Below are 24,595 nucleotides of genomic sequence, written 5' to 3'. Positions count from 1 at the left end.
GGGGCACGTCTCTGATGGACGTGCCCATTCCAGCCAGAACACCTTAAGCTCTGCTGGCAATGGAGGCCAAAGTTGAAGCCTCAGGAGCCAGGAGGAAAGTTCCCTGGCATAACCTAGAGTCAGACTACAAAGTGAAGTGCAGCATACAGAAGAATCTGAGTTATACAACCAGCCTGTTAGTACAGCAGAGTCAGAGTGGAGTTTGCCTGCCAGTTTTTCAATGTTAAAGCCTGCTAGAACCAAGACAAAGCCTGTAAACCGTTTTGGAGAAACATTTATTCAAGTAAAGCTTCCATTGAACTTCATCTCAAGGTCTGGACTCAAGTTGTTCTTTTATTTATCAATTATTCTCCCAATTTATTGCTTCAGAGCCAAGGCCTGGGGTCCAGTGGTATCCAGGTAGGAGCACCGTGACACACATAAAGAGACATTTTAGGCCGCAAAGTACCACTCTGCATTTCCTACACCTGGGACGCACGTTATATAGAGGGCCCTAGGGGGAGGCCGCCCATTGCATAATGAAGAGATATACTGACTAGCTGATGTTACAATGCTGTATCACTTTTTACATTGTGAATAATACAATGTTTTGTGCTTGTCATCTAACTGTTGATGGTCTCTCCACGAGATTTCCTGTTGTTGTGGCTTGCTAATATCACCTTGTCATCACATATAATGCCAAAAATGGAAAAACGTGTGAACCCCCATATACAGTATAAGCGTTACTTGTTTAATGACTACAGTGATTCACACCTATTACACGGCTGCAGCTTAAATTTGCAGCCGTTTCATCTGGTGAGCAAAAAATATGTTTCTCATTAGAAGCCGATTCATCCATTAAGTTGATGCTACTGTCATAGGCTGTGAAGGATAAGACAACCCTCTGTGTATGACGGAGAGAAGTGAAGTGACTCTACAGAGAGAATTTGGAAAAGGAAGCCTGCAGAGGCCCTGTGTGGTCCCAGCCAGGAGGGCTGAGGGGCCACGAGGCTGTTTGAAAGCCTGAGTTTTCGGGGCCCAGCGACGCCTGAGGAAAGGGGGTCGCACGGTCAGAGTCGGGAGGACTTCTGGACCCTGTTCCCCCAAAGGTACTGGTGTGGTCAGAGCCAGGAGGCTGCAGGACCATATGGCTGAGAAAGGCCAGATTGTACCCTGTGTGTGAACTAAACTTTATAGGTGAGGTAGAGACGACCTATGTATTAGGTAGTGCCTAGAGGGGCAGGTTTTTATTTTGTGATGTTTGTTTGTTCTGGTGCTGAAGTGCCAAAATAAAGCACCATTTGGACATGTCAGACCGTTGTCTGAGGAGGAATCTGTCATCGCCGCCCTGCTTACGAGAGCGATCCCTTACAATGGCTATAGCAAAGATGGTTCATACAGACAGGTTGTTATCTAGAAAACCTGGTTTTTAACCATGGTACTTCGAAAGTACTACAGTAAGGTCCGCAGCATGGCATATAGAACCGTAATGAAGTAGAGAAATATATATGGCCAGGAACAAACTGACCATTCTGGCAGAGTATGCCCACAACATTCTAATGAAATTGACAATCCCAATGTAATAATGCATTTGACAAAGCCAGTGGGGTTCTCTTTACATGTAACACGCATTTGTATTGCAGTTTTCTGCATTTTTTATTTAGTGATTTTTTTTTTTTATACAGTACATGTGTTTTCGCTGCAAGTCGTCACTGGCCTAGGGAAAGGTGAGAGAAGGCCATGGCACTATTGCAAGCACTAGTGCTCATAGGATTGCTGGTGCCTTCTCAAACAGCTAATTACTGGGGGTTCTGGGTGTTGGAGCTTGCAACAGTGCCGTGAACCATGTGATGAGCACAGTGACGTCACCACAGGTCCTTTGACAGGTCCTGAAGAAAGAACAGGAGACCGGCAGCTACGCAATCAATTGGAGGAGGTGAGTTAATATACACTGCTTAAAAAAATAAAGGGAACACAAAAATAACACATCCTAGATCTGAATTAATTAAATATTTTTCTGAAATACTTTGTTCTTTACATAGTTGAATGTGCTGACAACAAAATCACACAAAAAAAAAAAAATGGAAATCAAATTTTTTAACCCATGGAGGTCTGGATTTGGAGTTACTCAAAACTAAAGTGGAAAAACACACTACAGGCTGATCCAACTTTGATGTAATGTCCTTAAAACAAGTCAAAATGAGGCTCAGTAGTGTGTGTGGCCTCCACGTGCCTTTATGACCTCCCTACAACGCCTGTGCATGCTCCTGATGAGGTGGCGGACGGTCTCCTGAGGGATCTCCTCCCAGACCTGGACTAAAGCATCTGCCAACTCCTGGACAGTCTGTGGTGCAACGTGACGTTGGTGGATAGAGCGAGACATGATGTCCCAGATGTGCTCAATTGGATTCAGGTCTGGGGAACGGGCGGGCCAGTCCATAGCATCAATGCCTTCGTCTTGCAGGAACTGCTGACACACTCCAGCCACATGAGGTCTAGCATTTTCTTGCATTAGGAGGAACCCAGGGCCAACCGCACCAGCATATGGTTTTACAAGGGGTCTGAGGATCTCATCTCGGTACCTAATGGCAGTCAGGCTACCTCTGGCGAGCACATGGAGGGCTGTGCGGCCCTCCAAAGAAATGCCACCCCACACCATTACTGACCCAATGCCAAACCGGTCATGCTGGAGGATGTTGCAGGCAGCAGAACGTTCTCCACGGTGTCTCCAGACTCTGTCACATCTGTCACATGTGCTCAGTGTGAACCTGCTTTCATCTGTGAAGAGCACAGGGCGCCAGTGGAGAATTTGCCAATCTTGCTGTTCTCTGGCAAATGCCAAAGGTCCTGCACGGTGTTGGGCTGTAAGCACAACCCCCACCTGTGGACGTCGGGCCCTCATATCACCCTCATGGAGTCTGTTTCTGACCGTTTGAGCAGACACATGCACATTTGTGGCCTGCTGGAGGTCATTTTGCAGGGCTCTGGCAGTGCTCCTCCTGTTCCTCCTTGCACAAAGGCGGAGGTAGCGGTCCTGCTGCTGGGTTGTTGCCCTCCTACGGCCTCCTCCTTGTCTCCTGATGTACTGGCCTGTCTCCTGGTAGCGCCTCCATGCTCTGGACACTACGCTGACAGACACAGCAAACCTTCTTGCCACAGCTCGCATTGATGTGCCATCCTGGATAAGCTGCACTACCTGAGCCACTTGTGTGGGTTGTAGACTCCGTCTCATGCTACCACTAGAGTGAAAGCACCGCCAGCATTCAAAAGTGACCAAAACATCAGCCAGGAAGCATAGGAACTAAGAAGTGGTCTGTGGTTACCACCTGAAGAACCACTCCTTTATTGGGGGTGTCTTGCTAATTGCCTATAATTTCCACCTGTTGTCTATCCTATTTGCACAACAGCATGTGAAATTGATTGTCACTCAGTGTTGCTTCCTAAGTGGACAGTTTGATTTCACAGAAGTGTGATTGACTTGGAGTTACATTGTGTTGTTTAAGTGTTCCCTTTATTTTTTTGAGCAGTGTATATCTATCTATCTATATATATATATATATATATATATATATATATATATATAATATATTTTTTTTAACCCTCAATTGACCTTCTACTAAGCATTCTGTATTAAAGAATGCTATTATTTTCCCTTATAACCATGTTATAAGGGAAAATAATTACATCTACACAACCTTGAACCCAAACCTGAACTTCAGTGAAGAAGTTCGGGTCTGCGTTCCACATTCATTCTTTTATCACGCGCGTGCAAAACGCATTGCACCCGTACGATAAAAACTGAACAATGGAATGCAGTCAAAACTGACTGAAATTGCGTACCTACTCGCGTGGGTTTGCCGCAATGCACCGGGACGCATCCTAAGCCAAAACGTGGCGCCCGTGTGAACCCAGGATAATTCTTAAATGGAAGAAGCTTGTAGCAACTACGACTCTTCCTAGAGCCGCCTGCCTCACTAAACTAAGTAATGGGAGGAGAAGGGCTTTGGTAAAGTTCCAAATATCCTGCATGCAGATGAGAGACACTTACAGAAGGTGAACCATCACTGCAGCACTCCACAAATCTACTGTAGGTATATGGCAATGACCAGAAAGAAACCTCTCCTAAGTAAAATATACTTGAAATCCCGCCGGGAGTTTGCAAAACAGCACCCAAAGGACTCTCAGATTGTGAGAAACAAAATTCAAGTGTGATAAAACTAAGATTAAACTTTTTGCCCTCAATTCTAAGTGTCTTGTCTGGAGGACAAAAGCCAGGCTCTGCTCATCGCCTGCCCAACAACGTCCCTACAGTGAAGCATGGCAGTGGCAGCATCATGCTTTAAGGAAAAGCTGAATGGCGCAAAATAAAAAAATATTCCCAATGAAAAGCTCTCCAGAGTGTTCTGGACCTCAGACTGGACCAAAGGTTAATCTTCCAACAATACATTTAACCTAAGCACACAGCTAAGACAACAAAGGAGGACTCTGTGAATGTCCTTGAGTGGCCCAACACGAACTCTGACTTAAACCCAAATAACATTTCTGGAAAGACCTGAAAATAGCTTTCCACCAATGGTCCCCATCCAACGTAACAGAGCTTTAGAGGATCGCAGAAAATCCCCAAATCCAGGTGTGCAAACCTTGTGGCATCATGAAGATTGGAGACTGTAATTGCTGCCAAAGGTGCTTCAACTAAGTACTGAGCAATTGGTCTGAATACTTATGTCAATGCAATTAGTTTTTCCTTATCAATAAATCAGCAAAGAGTTCAACCATTCTGTTTTTACTTTGTCATTGGTGTTGAGTGCAGAATGATAGGGGAAAAACTAGATTTTCATTTTATTTTATTTTATTTTAGCTCAAGGCCGCAAGATTAAATGTGAAAAATGTGAAAGGGTCTAAAGACTTTCTAAGTGCATTCTATTTACTGTAGGTATTACTAGGACTATTCATCTAACCATGCAGCATTACTAAAATGCAATCTGTCTTCTCAAGAATGTTTCTAAGATGGTGGAACATCTGGTTCTTGTTACTTCCTGCTTTCATTTGTTGCCAGGGTGAAATAACAATTAAACAATTACTTTACTTAAAAGAATTACTTGTCATAATTAATTTCTCGCACTGAGCATGAAATCAGCTGATGCCAGCTTTTAACAATGGTGGAATTTATTGTGAATGACAGCAACACTATAGTTTTGTCTAAAAGAAATGAAATTCTGCAAAATTTTTATATTCAACGAATTTTGTTGCTAAATGAAAAAAATTAAAATAAATACTGCTTGTCTATAGACTCCTAACATATAAAACAGCCCATGGTAAAGTGAAAAACATGAGAGTGAGATGAGGGCACAGACTTTCGGAATTAGTTATATTTAGAAGGATTTTCCAGGATGTTGATACTGATGACCTAACCTCAGGATAGGTTACCAGTATCTGATTGGTGGGGGTACAACACCCGGGACCCCCGCTGATCAACTGTTTGAGAAGGCAGTAGTGCTCCTGTGAGCGACGCAATCTTCTCTGTGCCATACATTGTATAGCGGCTGTGCTTGGTATTATGCTCAGCCCCATTCACTTTTCAAACAGCTGATCGGTGGGGGTCCCAGGTGTCGTATCCCCACCGATCAGATACTGATGACCTATTAGATTTCCAAAAAAAAAACTTTAAGGATAGAGGGAATAAGAGTTACAAAGAATGAATAAATCAGAAAAATGTATAATTTAGCTTCATTTCTTACCCTGGTAACAAGAGTTCATGGAAAGCAGATCCATTGTGCATCCTCCACTTGGGTTTTAGATGCAACAAATCATTAGGCTCTGAATGTTGAGAGTTGATAGGGGTAACCACAGTCATGGAGGGACCTCTAGAAAACAAGGAAAAGGCTCACCACTGGCATGATGAATTGTACTGCAAGAACTTAAAACTGGCTGACTATGAAAGGAAATGTGTCTCCAGAAAAAGACCTATTGTTTAAATTATAATTTTTTAAATATATATTTTTTTAATAACTGTAGGGGTGTGTGTTTTTAGTTTCCATATAACTATTTATATTAAAATAAATCGTGGAATCTTGCAGCTTTCACTTTGGCCCCTGAGTCTCACAAATAGGCTTACCCTTCCTATTATGTAAAGATCTCCTCATAAGTAACCTTAGGTCATCACAGGCAGAATTACAATGACAGCTAATATATAAAGCTGATCTCCTCCCTATCCCTGCACAATGATCTCAGAACCGATCACAAAGCATGCCTTTCCCATAGAAGTAAATTAGTTATATCCAGTCTAAAGGTTCCTATGATCCATGTGGCTGCTGTAAAGCATCTCTATAAATACTGTTAACAGCAGCTCAGGAAAGATGTCCATCCCCATAATCATATATAGAAAATAGAATTAAAAAACTACCATCACAAAATGAAAACAACTACAGTAATGTATGAGTGAGTAGGGCATGAATGTTTCAACCCCTCAGTATCTAAGAGGCACAAATAACAGTAACCTGTTACTATGAAAATACAATGTAAGCTACAGGGCACATGTTATAGAGCAGGAGGAGCTGAGCAGACTGATATGTAGCTTTGTGGGAAAATATTTAATATAACATGAAATTTATACATTTATATCAGTGCTCATTCTGGCTTTGACATCAAGGAATCGGTCCTATCAGTGATTAACAATCTTCCCTCTATGACTGTGGATAGGCTTGAACAAACGAGCTTCAGATCATAGATCCGAAGTCGATTTGTTCAACAACTTTGTTGTTGAATGTCCCACTATGTTCCCAGGCCCCTCACACAGATCACCCAGATTGTACTTACATCGCTCCCCGGCACCCACATCACTTCTGATGCCTGCACAGCCGCCGCTGCATCTCCCAATCTTGTGGATGAAAACATCCAGCGACGGGGAAGGTGGGGTTCAGCCAATAGCAAGCCGCAATGGGAACAAGCCTCCCTAGCATCAGCTGGTTCCCACCGTGGCCTGCTATTGGCTGCCCCCCCAACACCAGATGTTTTCATCTGCATTAGAAGCGACGCGGATGCCGGGGAGCAAGGTAAGTACAATCTGTGTGAGGGTCTTGGTTAACCCCTTTAATGCTGTTTCTGTACAGCATTAAAATATATTGGCTCAGCGTAGACAAACTTCGTCTCGCCCGAAGGTGCACAAGACTTTGGTGAATTAATATGATATTCCTATCTGCGTATTTAAAGGCTTTTTTAAATAGGAATCCGAAGTGGGCTTTGGTACTGTCTGGTGCCATGGTACCAAAGCTCACTTCGGATTCCTATTACAAATTGTTCTTAAATATGCAGATAGGAGTACTGTAGTAGTTCACCAATGTCTCGCAAACTTTGGGCAAGACAAAGATTGGCTACACTGAGCCAATACATTTTAATGCTGTACGGAACCAGCATTAACAACAAAGTTTTTAAATAAGGCTACTTTCACACTTGCGTTCTGTGCGGATCTGTCACCGCCAGATCTCTGAAAAGTTATGACAGACGTTCTTCAGTACCTCTTGCATGATGTTCTTTTGTTTTGGTTTGGTTTTGTCTTCTCTCCTCCATCTCCCAGCTGTCATCTATTAGCAGTGATCGCCTCCCTTTATATCCCCTCCCATACTGCTTCACTTTGCGGTTTATACAACTTCCTGGATTGTGCTCACTGCTAGATGCTGCAACTGCTGGTTCCTCAGACAAGTCTATTCCTTTATTAGTGTTTTCCTGTTGGCTTGATTCTAGGTGACCCTGATTCCCTCCTTATTGAGTGCAGGAAGCCGGTGGTCGTGTCTCCTCACTATTATAGGATAGTGGATATAGACATAGTTGTCAATCACTGATAGGAGCGCCTCCTTGACTTCAAAGCTCAGAACGAGCAGGAATGTAAATGAATGAAATACAACTTGTACTGAATCTTTTCCCACTAAACTATATACCAATCTGCTCAGCTCCTTTTGTTCTATAACGTGCTGCCTGCAGCTCAAACACCATGTCCAATATGATAATTCCCTTTAAATGGGGTTTTACAGTTTCGGCCAATATATATATATATGTTATTTTCCATATAATAAAAGGTTATGCATTTTTTTCAGTAGACTTTTGTGCTTGCAGAACTTTGTCATGTTATGAGTCAAGGACCTGTGTGCCCATCACAGGACCAAAACAGATTTTCATCCTCTGTAGCAAAAGAAGGTTCCCATTGAATGCAGCAAGCAGAGATTTAAAAATGAGTAATGATACATAAATTATATTAAGACAGTGTAGAAATTTTAATTCTACAAAAATGTAAAATGTATCTACTGGAACTGTTAGAGAAAATTAAAGAAACAAGTTTAAGGTTCTCTGGTTTCTTGAATCTTCTACTACAAGACTCAGAACCCATTATATAAATTGATGTAACATGCAGCCGTTCTCCTTCATGGGAGGTTAAGAAGCATCCATTGTGCAGTTTCTCAAAACCATAATGGATCTTCACACATAATTCCCTAGCACAACTTGGATGACACTACCTCAAAGAAAAAAAACTAATCTTGGCACTTATTACAGAGATGACTGCCACATGAGGATATTTTAAGTGCAACTGGCAGTGCTGACTAGTGCCCGGTGCCCAAATCTTACTCTGTATATTGGATGCTGTATTTCTTATAATCCCTACTAGGCTTATTAAGCGATTATCACACAGGACTATTGCCAGTGTCTGCACGAGTTGATGTTAAGAACTGTTAACGAGAAAGAAAAATGAATTGCATGTCTACTGTGCATAAACCTTCTCTTGGGTTCTTCTATTCCCCACCATGAACCTGTAGCAGGTGTTCCTAGATTTTAATTAATAATGGTAGTATTGATGGGAAATTAAATTTTGTCTAAAGAAGCCTGAAAACGACATAAATATTGCAGAAGATTATCTACTATACATTTGAATAGAAGATCCAGCTAAATTCTATAGGATTATGCAGCAGTAATAGTAGCAATGGCATCACCTACTCAAACATATTAGTGCTGTGTTATACCAATGTGGTTTCTTCATCTATTATACTGTGTGAGTCTAATGAAGACAATCACTTTTCAAATTCTATGGCACATGGACGTCCTAGTGTAGTGCCAGGGGAGGGAGCAGCAGACAAACAATTGCCCTCACAAAGAATTGCATTCATAAAAAGGTTGCAGACTCCTTGCTACTGGCATCACTAGATTGTGAAGTTTCATGGTAACTTGTGGTTGCTTGGTGCCACAATTACATTAAATAAAAGGGTCGCAACTAGAGATGAGCAAATCGAGGCTGACGAAGTGGATTCGATCCAAATTTAAGGAAAAATTAGTTTTGCACCGAAACCAAATCTCCTCGCGCTTCGTGGTAACGAATCACATTTTTTCCTAAAATGGCTGCTGTACATGTGAGGACATGGAGAAAGGAACTCTAGGAAGGCAGGATCACCCATAATGCCATGCATGCAGCCAATCAGCAGCCAGCCCTGTGATGTCACAGACCTATAAATAGCCTCAGCCATCTTAGATTCTGCCATTTACCAGTGTACCCAGTGCAGGGAGAGATGTCTGCAGGCGCTAGGGACAGTGTTAGAAAAAACTTCTTTGTGCTAAAAAAGCGATTTACAAGTGCAGGGAAAGATTATTCAAGGTGTAGGGAAAGGATAGGGACGAATCATTCCACAGCTTTTATGTTGAAAAGGGATCACTAGGGGAGGTTACAGCCTAGGTAATAGGAACATTCCTATTACACCTTGCAGCACTGACTGGGGATTCAAATTGCCATTATACAGCTCTGTAATTCCAGCAAACCGTTCTTATTAGGCTGCAAGTGCTAATTGATACAGGCATTAACAGGGTTTATTGCAAGGCAATATTTCTACGTCGTCTTTGCCATTGTGTGGTGAAATTATCTGTTCTAAAGACTTTTGTGACGTGTATTAGCGGAAAAGGAAAAAATATATTTACCGCTCAGCGGTGCAGTTATCTGTTCTAAAGCCTTTTTTTATGTGTATTAGCGGAAAAAGAAAAAATATATTTACCGCCCAGCGCTGCAATTATCTGTTGTAAAGCCTTTTGTGACGTGTATTAGCGGAAAAAGAAAAAATATATTTGCTGCTCAGCCGTGCACTTATATGTTGTAAAGCCCTTTTTGCCCTGTTTTAGTGACAAAAGAAAAATATATTCGCCGTTCAGCGTTGTACTTATATGTTGAAAAGCCTTGTGTAGAGTAAAAGTGTAAAAAATAAGGGCCTACCTGTAATTGCCGTACAGCGGTGCAGTTATATATTCTAAAGCCCTGTCTGACGTGTATTAGTGGCAAAAGAAAAATATATTTCGCCGTTCAGAGTTGCACTTCTATGTTGAAAAGCCTTGTGTAGTGTAAAAGTGGAAAACAATAAGGGCCTATTTGCCATTCAGCTGTGCAGTTATATGTGGTAAAGCCCTTTTGCGGTATGGACTGAATTACGCAGTGGTGAAATTTTTTATGTGAAACAGGCTTATTTCGGGAACATTGATGCATGATTGTAGACCTCCTTTCGCTCTATGGACCGAATTACGTTGTTGTGTGTCATGCAGTAAACATAATGAAAGCGCTGATGACAACACATTAGCAGACTTTGCCTTTACCATCTATACACAATTAAATCAGGCAGCTTCAGTAAGGCCTCTTTCACACTTGCGTTGTCCGGATCCGGCATGTACTCCACTTGCCGGAATTACACTCCGGATCCGGAAAAACGCAAGTGTACTGAAAGCATTTGAAGACGGAACCGTCTTCAAAATGCTTTCAGTGTTACTATGGCACCCAGGACGCTATTAAAGTCCTGGTTGCCATAGTAGGAGCGGGGAGCGGGGGAGCAGTATACTTACAGTCCGTGCGGCTCCCGGGGCGCTCCAGAATGACGTCAGAGCGCCCCATGCGCATAGATGACGTGTCCAATGCGATCACGTGATCCATGCGCTTGGGGCGCCCTGACGTCACTCTGGAGCGCCCGGGGAGCCGCACGGACGGTAAGTATACTGCTCCCCCGCTCCCCACTACACTTTACCATGGCTGCCAGGACTTTAGCGTCCCGGCAGCCATGGTAACCATTCAAAAAAAAGCTAAATGTCGGCTCCGGCAATACGCCGAAACGACGTTTAGCTTAAGTCCGGATCCGGATCAATGCCTTTCAATGGGCATTAATTCCGGATCCGGCCTTGCGGCAAGTCTTTAGGATTTTTGGCCAGAGCAAAAAGCGCAGCATGCTGCGGTATTTTCTCCGGCCAAAAAACGTTCCGTTCCAGAACTGAAGGCATCCTGATGCATCCTGAACGGATTTCACTCCATTCAGAATGCATGGGGATAATCCTGATCAGGATTCTTCCGGCATAGAGCCCCGACGACGGAACTCTATGCCGGAAGAAAAGAACGCAGGTGTGAAAGAGCCCTAAGTTGAAAATATTCATGTGTTTTTATCTGCTCCGTCTGCATTTGATCTCCACAGCACGCAAGACATGACAGGAGAGACTATGCTTTGGAGTCCAAGTCCAGTTTCTTAAGATCAGGAGTTCCATCAGAATTGTGCTTAACATTCTTGCTTCCTGTGGAAAAGCCATAACAAAAGAACTCCGTAGGCAAAAGAAAAATATATTCACCATTCAGCGTTGCACTTATATGTTGAAAAGCCTTGTGTAGTATAAAAGTGGAAAAAAATAAGGGCCTATTTGCTGTTCAGCGGTGCAGTTGTATGTGGTAAAGCCCTTTTTACGGTATGGACCGAATTACGAAGTGGTGAAATTTTTTATGTGAAACAGGCTTTTTTTGTGAAAATTGATGGGTGATTGTACACCTCCTTTTTCTGTATGGGCCGAATTACGTAGTAGTGAAATTTTTTATTTCAAAGCAAACTCCGCTGCTCTGTATCTCTTGTGAAGTCAATGTGTCCAACTATGCCCCTCTAGCGATTTATAGCAAATACATTATTTTAATGTAGAGATCCAAGATGTTATGTTAGATTAGAGGCATGTAGTGTATGCAAGCCATGTGCGACCCCTCTCATCACTCTCACGCTATTCTGCATCTGGTTTGCCTGGGTGAATGGAGTCACACAGGGGAGGAACTGCTCTGTGTCCTTCAGCAAGAAATTGAATCCTGACTTTCTCAGCGACAACTGAAAATCCGAACCATGGTGACAGACAACGGAAAGAACATGATGGCAGTGCTGCCTCAAGAAGGGCTGAGCCATGCGCCCTGCATGGCACACGTGTTCAATATGGTTGTCGAGCGGTTCCTGAAGTCTTTCACCCATCTGCAAAACATCCTAAAAATGGCCAGGAAACTTTGCATGCACTTCAGCCACTCGTACACTGCCAAGTACACCCTACTTGAGCTGCAGCGGCAGAACGGAATCGCGCAACATAGGCTGATATGCGATGTTTCCACCCGTTGGAATTCCACCCTCCATATGTTGGACCAACTATATGAACAGAGAAAGGCCATCAATGATTTCTTGATGATCCAAGTGGACAGGGGTAGTCCCCTGTGTAACTTCGATGTCAGCCAGTGGCAACTCATACGTGACACCTGCCGTTTGCTCAGGCACTTTGAGGAGGACACATTATTTGTCAGTCGCCAGGACTACGGGATAAACAATGTCATTCCACTGCTTCATGTCCTGGAACAGATGATGGTAAATCTGGCTGGTCAGGGGACTGGAGACGTGGCGCCTACATCTCACGGCCACATGAGCCCTGTGGGGACTGAACTGGAGGAGGAGGACATTGGAGCACAAGCAATGTGTAGTGAAATGGGTGGTTTTTCTACACAGGTGACAGGAGTGGAGGAGCAGGAGTAGCCGGAGGAGCTACAGGGTGATGAGGAAGACAAGGCAGAGGACCAAGACACACCGTGCAGTGGAGATGGAGGCAGGGAGTGCCTCTGAGTCACTTGCGCAAATGCCCTCTGCATGCTGACTTGCTTGCATAGGGACAGCCGAATTGTCACCATTCGGCAGAAGGATGACTTCTGGCTCTCCACCCGTCTAGTGAAGAAACTACTCACCAGCAGCTAGACGTGGAGCAGAACCTCAACCAGCAGGTGGTGGCATACTTGGAGTGCAACCTGCCAGCCGTCATTGAAGATCCGCTGGACTACTGGACAGCCAAACTGGATTTGTGGTCGCAACTGGCCGAGTTTGCCCTGGAAAAGCTGTCCTGCCCAGCCAGTAGTGTGGCATCAGAGAGGGTATTTAGTGCGGCAGGGACCATAGTTACCCCAAGGAGAACTCACCTTTCCACCCTAAATGTGGAGAGACTGACCTTTGTCAAGATGAATCAGCCGTGGATCAGACAGGATTTCCACTCGCCAATGCCTGATGCATCAAACTAGATAATCCATGGTGCCAGACCAACACTTTGACAAAAAAGATCAGTTTCTTCTGGCTACCTGCCTCAGCTACTATTCTGATGCTGCCACCCGCCTGATGCCACACATCATGCCAAGTGCTCCTTCTTTCACTCACCATCTTCACCTTGCCACTCTGTGGCCTCCTGATGCTGCCTACACCTCATCACTATATCATAGGGCCACTCTGTGGACTTCATATGCTGTTTCCACCCTCCTCACTTACTGGGCCACTATTAAGCCTTTTTGGCTTGGCTGACATCATCATTTATTTGACCCTTCTTCTGATATGTCAGAAGGAAGGAAAAATGAGACGCACAACGGATCCTCTCTGTGTAGCAGCTGTAAGGTCTGTATGGTCCCATCAGAATTGGCTTATGATTTGGTAGCCAAAAGCAGAAGTGGGTACAAAACACAGAAGACATGCAAATATTCCATTCCCGTGTCATCTCTGTTTTGGATCCACTCCTGTTTTTTTGGCATCAGCAATGCTGATGGATTACTGACCAAATGCTGACCGAGTGAAGGCGGATGCTCAACAGACAGGATCCGTTTTTTGGGGGTTATTGTTCTGACAGATCAGAGGAAGGGCAAAATAATCAGTGACGTCAACACAAACTTACTGCCGACACCCTCTCCACTCTCAGGGAGGCTCTACTTGTATAAGCACTTAATAGAACAGTTTCTGTAGACATCTATATGGAATCAGCTAACGGTGTAAAAGGAGTGCGCTTCTTCTTGTCGCTAACATCGACCTGTAAGGCTGAGTTCATACTTGAGTTATTTGGTCAGTCTTGGCCCCGTGACTGCCCAAATAAGTGAAGTGTGCAGTGATTCTAAGAGCGACGCCTGTCATCTGCATGTCATACTGACTCACAGTATTATTTCACTACCAAAGCAGACTCCCTATGCGTGTTACTGCAAGGCACAGTGTTCTACACCACTACAAAGGCTCTCTGCAGCCAGGAAATAGCAGGTTTTTAACTAAATTCGCTGCAAATATATTCAGATTGAAGCAAATATATTTTTTTTAATTGCTCATCTCTAGTTGCGACTAAAGATGAGTGAATCTCTAAAATTTTTTATTCTGGTTCGATTTGGCAGAATTGGTCAATTGCTTTCATTCAAGTCCAAATCGATTCAACTCAAATCGAAAGGGCTCCAACTGCCCTGAAAATTTGTGAATGACACTAAGGTCTCATAGGGCTCGTATTTTTTCTCTCCACTTTTTTATAACTTTTTTCTCTTTGTCCAAAATTTGCCCCCAATTGAATGTAACTCACATTTTTTATACAAAATTAGGTCGAACTTGATTAATTTAGAATCCATTCACTAATCACTCGTTGTGGCACATAGTACAGAACCAGACACAGCCACCTTTCATTGACTTTGGGAAAGCCAAGCACACAAAAATGGATAATCTCACCATTTCAAGTGACACGTTTTGCTGGATTCTACTTAATGTTATTTTCTGTTATGCCTTATTAGAAACTATGAAAACTGTAACGCCAAGGCTTATTCTCCCTATACTACTTCTGACCTATCAAGCTTATTGTATTGCATTTGGGAAGACTGTAGACAGCATGAACATGTCCACCAAATTTACTTAAAGAAAGTTAGAGTTAAATATGAATTTACTAGAGGAAAAACATCAATATAATAGACATAATTGTTCTTGGATCTTCTATAATATTAATATGAAACATTTCAATAAAGTGGGTGAATTCTGAAGAGGAAGTATTATTAAGACAAGTCATGACCCATAGTATTAATTATCACTACAAACTACTGACCTTACCCTAAACCCATTTGCCTGCAGACCCATTGAGATAAATCTTCTTCCCATTCATCAGCACACACTTGGTAGTCAGATGCTGCTCTATGAATTACCAGGGACATCAATGAGCTTATATTGTTGGAGGCAGTAACTGAAAAATAAAATACCAATTAACAATGAAAGTTTAATTTATTTGCATATTTACTTTCTACTGCTTAACTCTTTAGTGACCAGCCTGTTTTGGGCCTTACTGACCAAGCGTTTTTCTTCCTTTTTTCATCGTTGCCTTCCAAGAGCTATAACTTTTTTATTTTAACGTCTATATAGCTTTATGAGGGCTTGTTTTTTTGTGGGACAAGTTGTAGTTTTTATTGGGGCCATTTTGGGGTACACATAACTTTCTGATTAACTTTTATTAACTCTTTCTGGGAGGGAGATGGGAAAAACAGCAATACTGCCACAGCGTTTTTACATTATAAATTTTATGGCGTTCATTTTTCGATATAAATAACATAATATCTTTATTCTCTGGATCACTACGATTACTGTAATACCAAATACTTATTGTTTTTTTTTCCGCTTTCCAACTTTTTTGCAATTAAACCCAATTGCAATTTTAAGAAAAAAAAGTTTTTGCATTGCCGCTTCCAAAGACCCATAACTTTTTCTATTTTTCTTTCTATGGAGTTCTGTGGGTGCTTGATTTTTTGCGGGACAACTTGTATTTTTCATTGGTATCATTTTGGAATAAATGGCGCTTTTTGATCGCTTGTTATAAAAAGATTTCGGTGGCAACTAAGAATAAATTAGAAATTCTGTCTATACCAAACATATGGGGGAGATTTTTATTTTTGCTATTTTTTTTATTGAAAAGCGTATTTTCAATGGAAAAAAAGCGTTATTTTTTTATTGAATAACTGTTGTTGTTTTTTTTACCACTTAATAGTCCCACAAGAAGACTATAACAGACAACATTCTGATTGATTTTAAAATGCAACGCATTATCCCTATAGTGCTTTGCATTTTAATGTCTGTGCTATTCTGACATTGACCAGCAGGCTGTGCCAGAGAGGTGCAGCCTGCTGGAAATTACTCAAGGCTGGTCTATGGCCTACACTCAGCCAGCCTTCACACACATCGGCACCAAGCGATCACATTTGTGGGGTGGCGGTGGGAGACAGAGGGAGTCCGCTCCCTCTGTCAGCACTTTACATGCGGCGGGCGCCATTGCCCGCCGTATGTAAAGTGTTGAACAGCCCGGATCGGCACTCCTGCTGTAAAAAAGCGCCGACCCAGCCTAAGGCCCCTTAGTGACCGCTGTAGAAAGGCATATGGGTGGTCACTAAGGTGTAAAAGGGGGTTTCTCAGCCAAGACAGACGAATAGCTTAAAAATAAACCTTTAATAATTGCGGTTAAAATTAACACGTTTACTATACACGCTATAAACATATGGCTAATATCTTTGTATGTTTCTGGTGCATTTTTCACATTCTTCATGCCCAGACCACATATTAACCCGTTTTAGTAGTTAGGTATTCATTTGTTTAGTGCTGACCTCTATTGCTGGATCACCCTATCAACTAGCTGAGTGCTTTCAGAAACTAGCCTGACTCTGGCACAGTTGGAGCACTCGTTCTGAAAAGAGCGACCCCGGCAGGCACTGGAACCTCATCCTCCCTAGCTATCATGCCCCTGGCTTAGTCCTATGCATTTCGCTAGATCTGCTAGCTCCTCAGGGACTGATAGGAGCAGCATGTAAACGGGTGTGAGTTTACAATGATGCTTTGTGATTTCCATTCTTCAAGTTTGCTACAGCCATTAGACGCCAAAGGACCTTGGTGTCATTAATGAAGGGGAGTGCCCCATCCCTTTCATTATGTACCAAGCACAGCGCCATACCTTTTGTAGTAACTGTGCTTGGTATTGCAACTCACAGCTGCTTAGTCCTATTCATATCAATCGGACTGAGCTGCAATACTAGGCATCGCCACAAAGAAATAGTATGGAGCTATGCCTCCTTGGGGGTGCTGAGAGCTGGACCTTCATGAATCTGATATTGATGGCTTATTCTAGGACACACCATAAATTAGAGTCTTGGAAAATCCCGTTCAAATTTACATATTTACATAGTACATTTAAAAAAGACATGACTATCAGATTCAACCAGGGAAAAATTGCTGATAGTGAGTGAAGGGCTAAATCTAGAAGTTCTCCTCTACTGCCTTCCCTCTGTCACGGGGCGCCGGCGAAGCGCTCCACAGCGCACACGGCCCCCTGCCTCTGTACAGGAGCGAGCATGCAGCGCCCTCGTCTCCTAGGTGATGGGGGCGGGACTGTTTAAAAACAGTCTTAATTTGCTTGCACTGGCATGAGATGCGCCTAATTTATTAAGAGGCAGAAGCCTCTTAACAAAGTAGGCGCATCTCTGCCCTCCTGTGCTCCGGTAACTGATTTCTAAGCCAGCTACAGGCTGGCGTAGACTTCACCTATAACTTCTGCTACTTTCTGGCGAAAGTTATAGTAAATGAGGCATGGATCACGAAGCCACGCCCAATTCCACTAAACTACTCCCCCTTTTCTCCGCACTTTAGAAAAGTGTTGAGAAGCTCAAAAAGTCCCAAATTAAGGTGCACACATGGCGTGCTCCATAATCAGAAAAAAATTATGCCACAATAGTGGTGTAAAGAGCTTAATAAATGTCCCTCACTGTGCTTTTGGGTTTTTCATGTTTTTCAAAACTATAAATGTTCCTTATTGGGGGAGATGGTGTTTAAAAGCATATGGTGTTTCTTTTTCTGAGCAATAAGTAAAACAATTATGTCTAACAGGGGCAGATGCTTGTCTGTGTTTATACACACACTTAATTACACATTTATGAACATTAGAAAAATTGCAACAGGTTATTTGGTAAAAAATACAGGCCCAATTGAACGTCCCCTGCCAGCGCCCACACTATACCTCAAAAACTGCAACAGGTCTTTGGGGGGGAAAAAAAGGTGCAATTGCTCATCTTATGGAGCGACATGCAACTGGTGATGCTAGGAAACATGCCTAAAAAAACCACTTATGAACTGTAGAAGCTCTGCAACATGTTTTTGCCCAGAAAAAGAGTACTGTCTATTTAAAAGCTCAAGTGTCTTGTGCAGTACAACACATGAAGTTATCAACAGGTCCAGCTATTATGACAATAAGACACACAGTACACTAACCGCTCCTATGTAGTGTTGGGCGAGCATGTTCGGCCGAACACCATTTTGCTCTACACAAGCCGCATGTTGTGCTGCTCCTGAACATATTTATTTTCCAGTTCTTCATAATGTCACTGTTGTGCCATATTTTCTCCACTTGATGATGACTGTCTTCACTGTGTTCCATGGTATATCTAATGCCTTGGGAATTAATTTGTACCCTTCTCCTGACTGATACCTTTTAACAATGAGATCCCTCTGATGCTTTGGAAGCTTTCTGTGCACAATGGCTTTTGCTGTGGGATGCGACTAAGAAAATTTCAGGAAAGACCAACTAGAGCAGCTAAACTTTATTTGGGGTTAATCAGAGGCACTTTAAATGATGGCAGGTGTATGCTGACTCCTATTTAACATGATTTTGAATGTGATTGCTTAATTCTGAATACAGCTACATCCCCAGTTATAAGAGGGTGTGCACACTTATGCAACCACATTATTTTAGTTTTTATTGCTTTCTTCCCTCCACCTAAAAGATTTCAGTTTGTTTTTTAATTGAGTGGTACCGTTTATAGGTCACATTAACGGTGGAAAAAGTTCTGAAATGATTTATCTTTGTCTCATTTTTTTACATCACAGAAACCTGACATTTTAACAGGGGTGTGTAGACTTTTTATATCCACTGTAGCTCAGTCAGGGCGAGCTGCAACAGAAGGGACAGATTTTTTTTTTAAACAGGGTTTAGTGTTGAAAGGTGTTAGAGACCCAAAAGTCCTTTTAAGGACTATTGTTTTTTCTGGCTGCAATGTATATTATTAGCGCAACCTGCGCTAAATTGCGTGCGATTGTTTGGCCGCTGCTGACAGTGACACAACCTCTGCTATATCTGTTGTGTTACATTTGCGCATCCTAAATATCTGTGACAATTAGCGCAATTGTTTGGCTGCTGCTGACATCGACATTACCTGTGCTACATCTCCTGTATGACGTTTGCACATCCTAAATATCAGTGACATTCAGTGTAATATTTTCTTAGCCGCTGATGACAGCGACATTACCTGCGCTACATCTCCTGTATGACGTTTGTGCTTCCTAAATATCAGTGACATTCAGTGTAATTTTTTCCCTGCTTTTGGGGAAGTGGCCGTGCTGCTGATGGTACATGCAGAGGCCGTGGCCCTGGGCACGGTGAAACTGTGCCTGCTGCCAGAGCACAAAAAACACACTCATCCACGATACCTAGCTTCATGTCCCAGTTTGCAGGGCGGTGCAGGACACCACTCCCGAAGTCAGACCAGTGTGACCAGGTGGTCGGTTGGATTGCAACAGATAATGCTTCCAGTCGGTTTAAGCACCACCCTGTCTTCCACAAAGTCCAGTCTCAGTAGCCAAAAGTCTGGTCGACAGAATCCTCACCCTGATACTCCTTTCTCCCACCATGAAGAGTCTTGGCAAACAAGTGATCCCACACTCGGATATTCCAAGGAGCTCTTTTCATCGTCATTCCTTGATTTGGGCCTCTCGCCAAGCCTGCTTCAAGAAGGACATGAGGAGATCTTGTGCACTGATTCCCAAACTCTTAAGCATCCACAGTCAGAATCAGATGACAGTGGGGAACGGCAATTAGTGTTTCACGAGGTGGATGATGATGATGAGACGCAGTTGCCAATAAGTAAACGGCATTTAGTGTCTCAAGAGGTTGATGATGAGGATGAGACACAGTTGTCAATAAGTGAGGATCTTGTTAGGTCAACAAGTCAGGAGGATGACCATAGTGAGAGAGTGGAAGATAAGGTGGTGGACGATGAAGTCACTGACCCAACCTGGGAAGGTGGCAAGCTGAACAAGGACAGCAGTATACAGGGGAGGGATATGCATCACCGCAACAGGCTGGAAGAGGCAGTGGGGTGGCAAAAGCGAGAAGGCAGGCCACACCAAACAGGCCCGCAACTGTTCCCCGGAGCACCCCCTTGCGGCAATCTCTCTTGCCAAGTGGTAGGTGTTCCACAGTCTGGCGCTTTTTTGAGGAAAGTGCGGACGATAAAAGAATTGTCATTTGCAACCTGTGCTGTACCAAAATGAGCAGGGGCGTGAACACTAGCAACCTCGCCACCACCAGCATGATCCGCCACATGGCATCAAAGCACCCTAATAGGTGGATCGAACGCCTGGGTCCACAATCAGTGTCTGCGGGTCACACCACTGCCTCATCTTCCCCTGTGTTACGTGCTGGTCAATCCCCTGTCCAAGACGCAGGCCCGGATGCCTCCAGCCATTCACCTGGACCTTCGCAAGCACCATCAGCTAACACATCCACTTCTGTGTCCCAGCGCAGTGTATAGATACCCCAGGCCTTTGAACGAAAGTGCAAATACCCAGCCACCCACCCACAGGCCATAGCACTAAATGCGCACCTTTCCAAATTGCTGGCCCTGGAAATGTTGCCATTTAGACTTGTGGACACTGAGGCTTTCCGCAGCCTGATGGCGGTGGCTGTCTCTCACTACTCAGTCCCCATTTTTCCCGGTGTGCCATCCCCGCCTTATACCAGCATGTGTCCCGTAACATCACCTGTGCTCTGACCAACCCAGTTATTATAAAGGTCAACTTAACGACTGACACATGGACAATTGCTTTTGGCCAGGGACGCTACATTTCCCTGACGGCATACTGGGTGAACATTGTGGAGGCCGGGAGCGAGTCATACCCTGGCATGGCACAGGTGCTACCGATGCCAAGGATTGCGGGCCCTACTTCCATCAGGATTTCCGCCACCACCTACATTAGTGGCTGCAACCCCCTCTTCTCCTCCTCCACCTCCTACTCTACTTCCACCTCTGAATTCTCATCTTGCAGCACCAGTCAGCCATCAGTCAGTAGCTGGAAGCAATGTAGCACTGCAGTGGGGAAGCGGCAACAGGTCGTGCTGAAACTAATTTGCTTAGGTGACAAACAGCACACCGCCGCAGAGCTGTGGCAGGGGATAAGGGACCAGACTGAGCTGTGGCTCTCGCCACTGAACCTACAACCAGGCATGGTTGTGTCTGATAATCGCCGTAACTTGATGGCGGTTTTGGAGCTTGACAAGCTCACACACATACCATGCCTAGCCCGCGTGTTCAACTTAGCTTTTCAGCGGTTTCTCAAAACCTATCCCAATTTGCCTGAGCTACTGGTGAAGGTGTGCCGCATGTGTGCCCATTTCCAAAAGTCTTCTACAGCTGCTGCCGGTCTGGCAACGCTGCAGCAGCGCTTGCAATGGCCAGCTCACCAACTGTTGTGCGCTGGAACTCCACGTTCCACATGTAGGCCAGGTTTTGTGAGCAGCAGAGGGCAGTAGTGGAATACCAGCTGCAACATGGTCGTCGCCTTTCCAGTCATCTTCCGCTCTTCACAAGCGACGAGTGGGCATGGATGTCTGACCTCTGTGAGGTTTTACACAACTTTGAGGAATCAACACAGATAGTGAGCGGCGATACCGCTATTATCAGCGTAACCATCCAACTTCTGTGTCTACTGAAACGCTCGCTGCTCACATTGAAGGCGGAAGCTTTGCATGTGGAAGAGGTGGAAATGGGGGAAGACAGTATACATGGTGATAGAAAGACCACTCTCAGTTCGTCTTCTCAGCACGAATTGGATAATGATGAGGAGCAGGAGACGGTTGCCTCTGCTACAGAGGGTAGTACCCATAACAGGTTTATTCCATCTGTTCAGCGTGGAAGGGCCGAAGAGGAGCAAGAGGATGAGAAGATTAAGAGTCATCCTCCTGATGAGGACAGCGAAGTCTTGTCTGTTGGGACTCTGGCACATATGGCTGACTTTATATTATGCTGCCTTTTCAGTGAACCTCGTGTTATACGCATTTTGGCCAACACCAATTTCTGGTTGTTCACCCTTCTCGACCCCCGCTACAAAGAGAACTTCTCATCTCTCATTCCTGTGGTGGGTGGAGAGGACTAGCAAAATGGCGCAATACCAGAAGGTCCTTGTGGAAAAATTGCTCCAAAAATTTCCAGCTCACAACGCTGGCGGCAGAGAACTTAGTTCCTTGGGCAAACGAGGAGGGGAGATGAGGGGAACACACAGCAGTTCCAACAGAGGCAGGGCAATACTTTCCAAGGCCTGGGACAGTTTCATGACACCCTGCCAACAACCTCACCCTGATGCGCGGCCTAGTGTTACAAGGAGGGAAACGTTTTGGAAGATGGTGAAGGAGTACGTAGCAGACTGTGTCAGTGTCCCTCAGTTATCCCTCTCTGCCTTACAACTATTGGGTGTCAAAGCTGGACACGTGGCATGAACTGGCGCACTACACCTTGGAGGTGCTGGCCAGCATTTTGTCAGAGCAGGTATTTAGGGCTGCTGGGAGCATAATAACTGATAAGCGCATCCGCCTGTCAACTGAAAATGCTGACAGGTTGACTCTTATCAAAATGAACAAGGCCTGGATTGCCCCTGACTTCTCTACTCCACCAGAGGGAAGCGGCTGAACATAAAGGCACTTTAAATGTGGCTTTTATGGTGTATTGAATACACTGCATTCCCATACACCCCTTCCACCACAAAAAAAGGGTATATGGTTCAATCTTCCTTTTCTCGTCCTTCTCCTCTTCCATCATATCAACATGCTTATTAGGCTGCCCTGGCTCCTAATGTTTTAGAGGGTCAGCTCAGCAGCAGACGCTCACCCCTAATGTTTTAGAGGGTCACCAGCAGGTCCTCGCCCATAATGTTTTAGATGGTCAGATCAGCAGCAGGCCCTCGCCCCTAATGTTTTAGAGGGTGAGCTTAGCAGCAGACCCTTACTCATAATGTTTTAGATGTTCAGATCAGCAGCAGGCCCTCGCCCCTAATGTTTTAGAGGGTCAACAGCAGGCCCTTGCTTCTAATGTTTTTGAGGGTTACCAGCAGGCCATCAATCATAATTTTTCAAGGGTGTGTATGATGCCCTCCTTTATGTTTTATAAAGGGTGTATTGGAGTGCCGGTTTCTTGTAATTTTTGGCAGCCCTTTCACTTAGTGCATAGGCTTTATGAGTGTAGGAGTCCCACTACCTGAACAATTGTACCACAATGTGAATGAGGTCCTCCTTTATGTGATATACAGGTTGTATCGGAGTGCCTCTTCCTTGTAATTTTTCGCAGCACTTGAACTTTATATAGTAAATATACAGGAAAGAATGTTTCCTAACAATTTTTCCTCTAAAATCGATTTTATCTTTGGTTTTGTGCGTATTATTATTGTCAGTCTGTAAAAGTGGCATACTACTCGGACAACATCGTTCCCAGCAGCGACCTGGGAGTCCAAGATGCAGCCAGACATCCTCCCCATGCTGTTCCCGAACTATTTCAGTGGTGTTTCCATCAATTTCTGACCTTTTCCTGTGAACCAGACATCCTCCACTCTTCAGAGCAGGGGGTGCCTGGTTTAATGCTCGGGTACTCCCATTGACTTCCATTGTGCTCTGGTGCTCTGTAGTAGTGTTGATCACAAATATTCGAATCACGAATATTATTCGCGAATATCGGCACTTCGAGAATTTGAGAATATTTAGAATATAGTGATATACACTCACCTAAAGAATTATTAGGAACACCATACTAATACGGTGTTGGACCCCCTTTTGCCTTCAGAACTGCCTTAATTCTACGTGGCATTGATTCAACAAGGTGCTGATAGCATTCTTTAGAAATGTTGGCCCATATTGATAGGATAGCATCTTGCAGTTGATGGAGATTTGAGGGATGCACATCCAGGGCACGAAGCTCCCGTTCCACCACATCCCAAAGATGCTCTATTGGGTTGAGATCTGGTGACTGTGGGGGCCATTTTAGTACAGTGAACTCATTGTCATGTTCAAGAAACCAATTTGAAATGATTCGAGCTTTGTGACATGGTGCATTATCCTGCTCGAAGTAGCCATCAGAGGATGGATACATGTTCTCATTCTGTTTACGCCAAATTCGGACTCTACCATTTGAATGTCTCCACAGAAATCGAGACTCATCAGACCAGGCAACATTTTTCCAGTCTTCAACAGTCCAATTTTGGTGAGCTCGTGCAAATTGTAGCCTCTTTTTCCTATTTGTAGTGGAGATGAGTGGTACCCAGTGGGGTCTTCTGCTGTTGTAGCTCAACCGCCTCAAGGTTGTGCGTGTTGTGGCTTCACAAATGCTTTGCTGCATACCTCGGTTGTAACGAGTGGTTATTTCAGTCAACGTTGCTCTTCTATCAGCTTGAATCAGTCGGCCCATTCTCCTCTGACCTCTAGCATCCAC

At 44.0% G+C, this 24,595-nt stretch overlaps 1 protein-coding gene across 1 annotated transcript in view; it reads right to left on the bottom strand.

The window, feature by feature from the left end:
* Nucleotides 1–24,595, bottom strand: part of CORIN (corin, serine peptidase) — a 498,512-nt gene that overhangs the window by 64,255 nt on the left and 409,662 nt on the right. The window contains exons 16-17 of the mRNA XM_040418907.1: nt 15,150–15,279; nt 5,718–5,843 (exon numbers count right to left, since the gene is read on the bottom strand). Of these exons, the coding sequence (XP_040274841.1) occupies nt 5,718–5,843; nt 15,150–15,279 (256 nt within the window). The remainder of the gene's footprint in view (nt 1–5,717; nt 5,844–15,149; nt 15,280–24,595) is intronic.

The sequence above is a fragment of the Bufo bufo genome, chromosome 2 (assembly GCF_905171765.1).
Source record: "Bufo bufo chromosome 2, aBufBuf1.1, whole genome shotgun sequence".
In the NCBI taxonomy this organism is placed as follows: Eukaryota; Metazoa; Chordata; class Amphibia; order Anura; family Bufonidae; genus Bufo; species Bufo bufo.
Note: the sequence above shows the minus strand (reverse complement) of the source record. Positions and strands in the feature narration are given on the sequence as shown.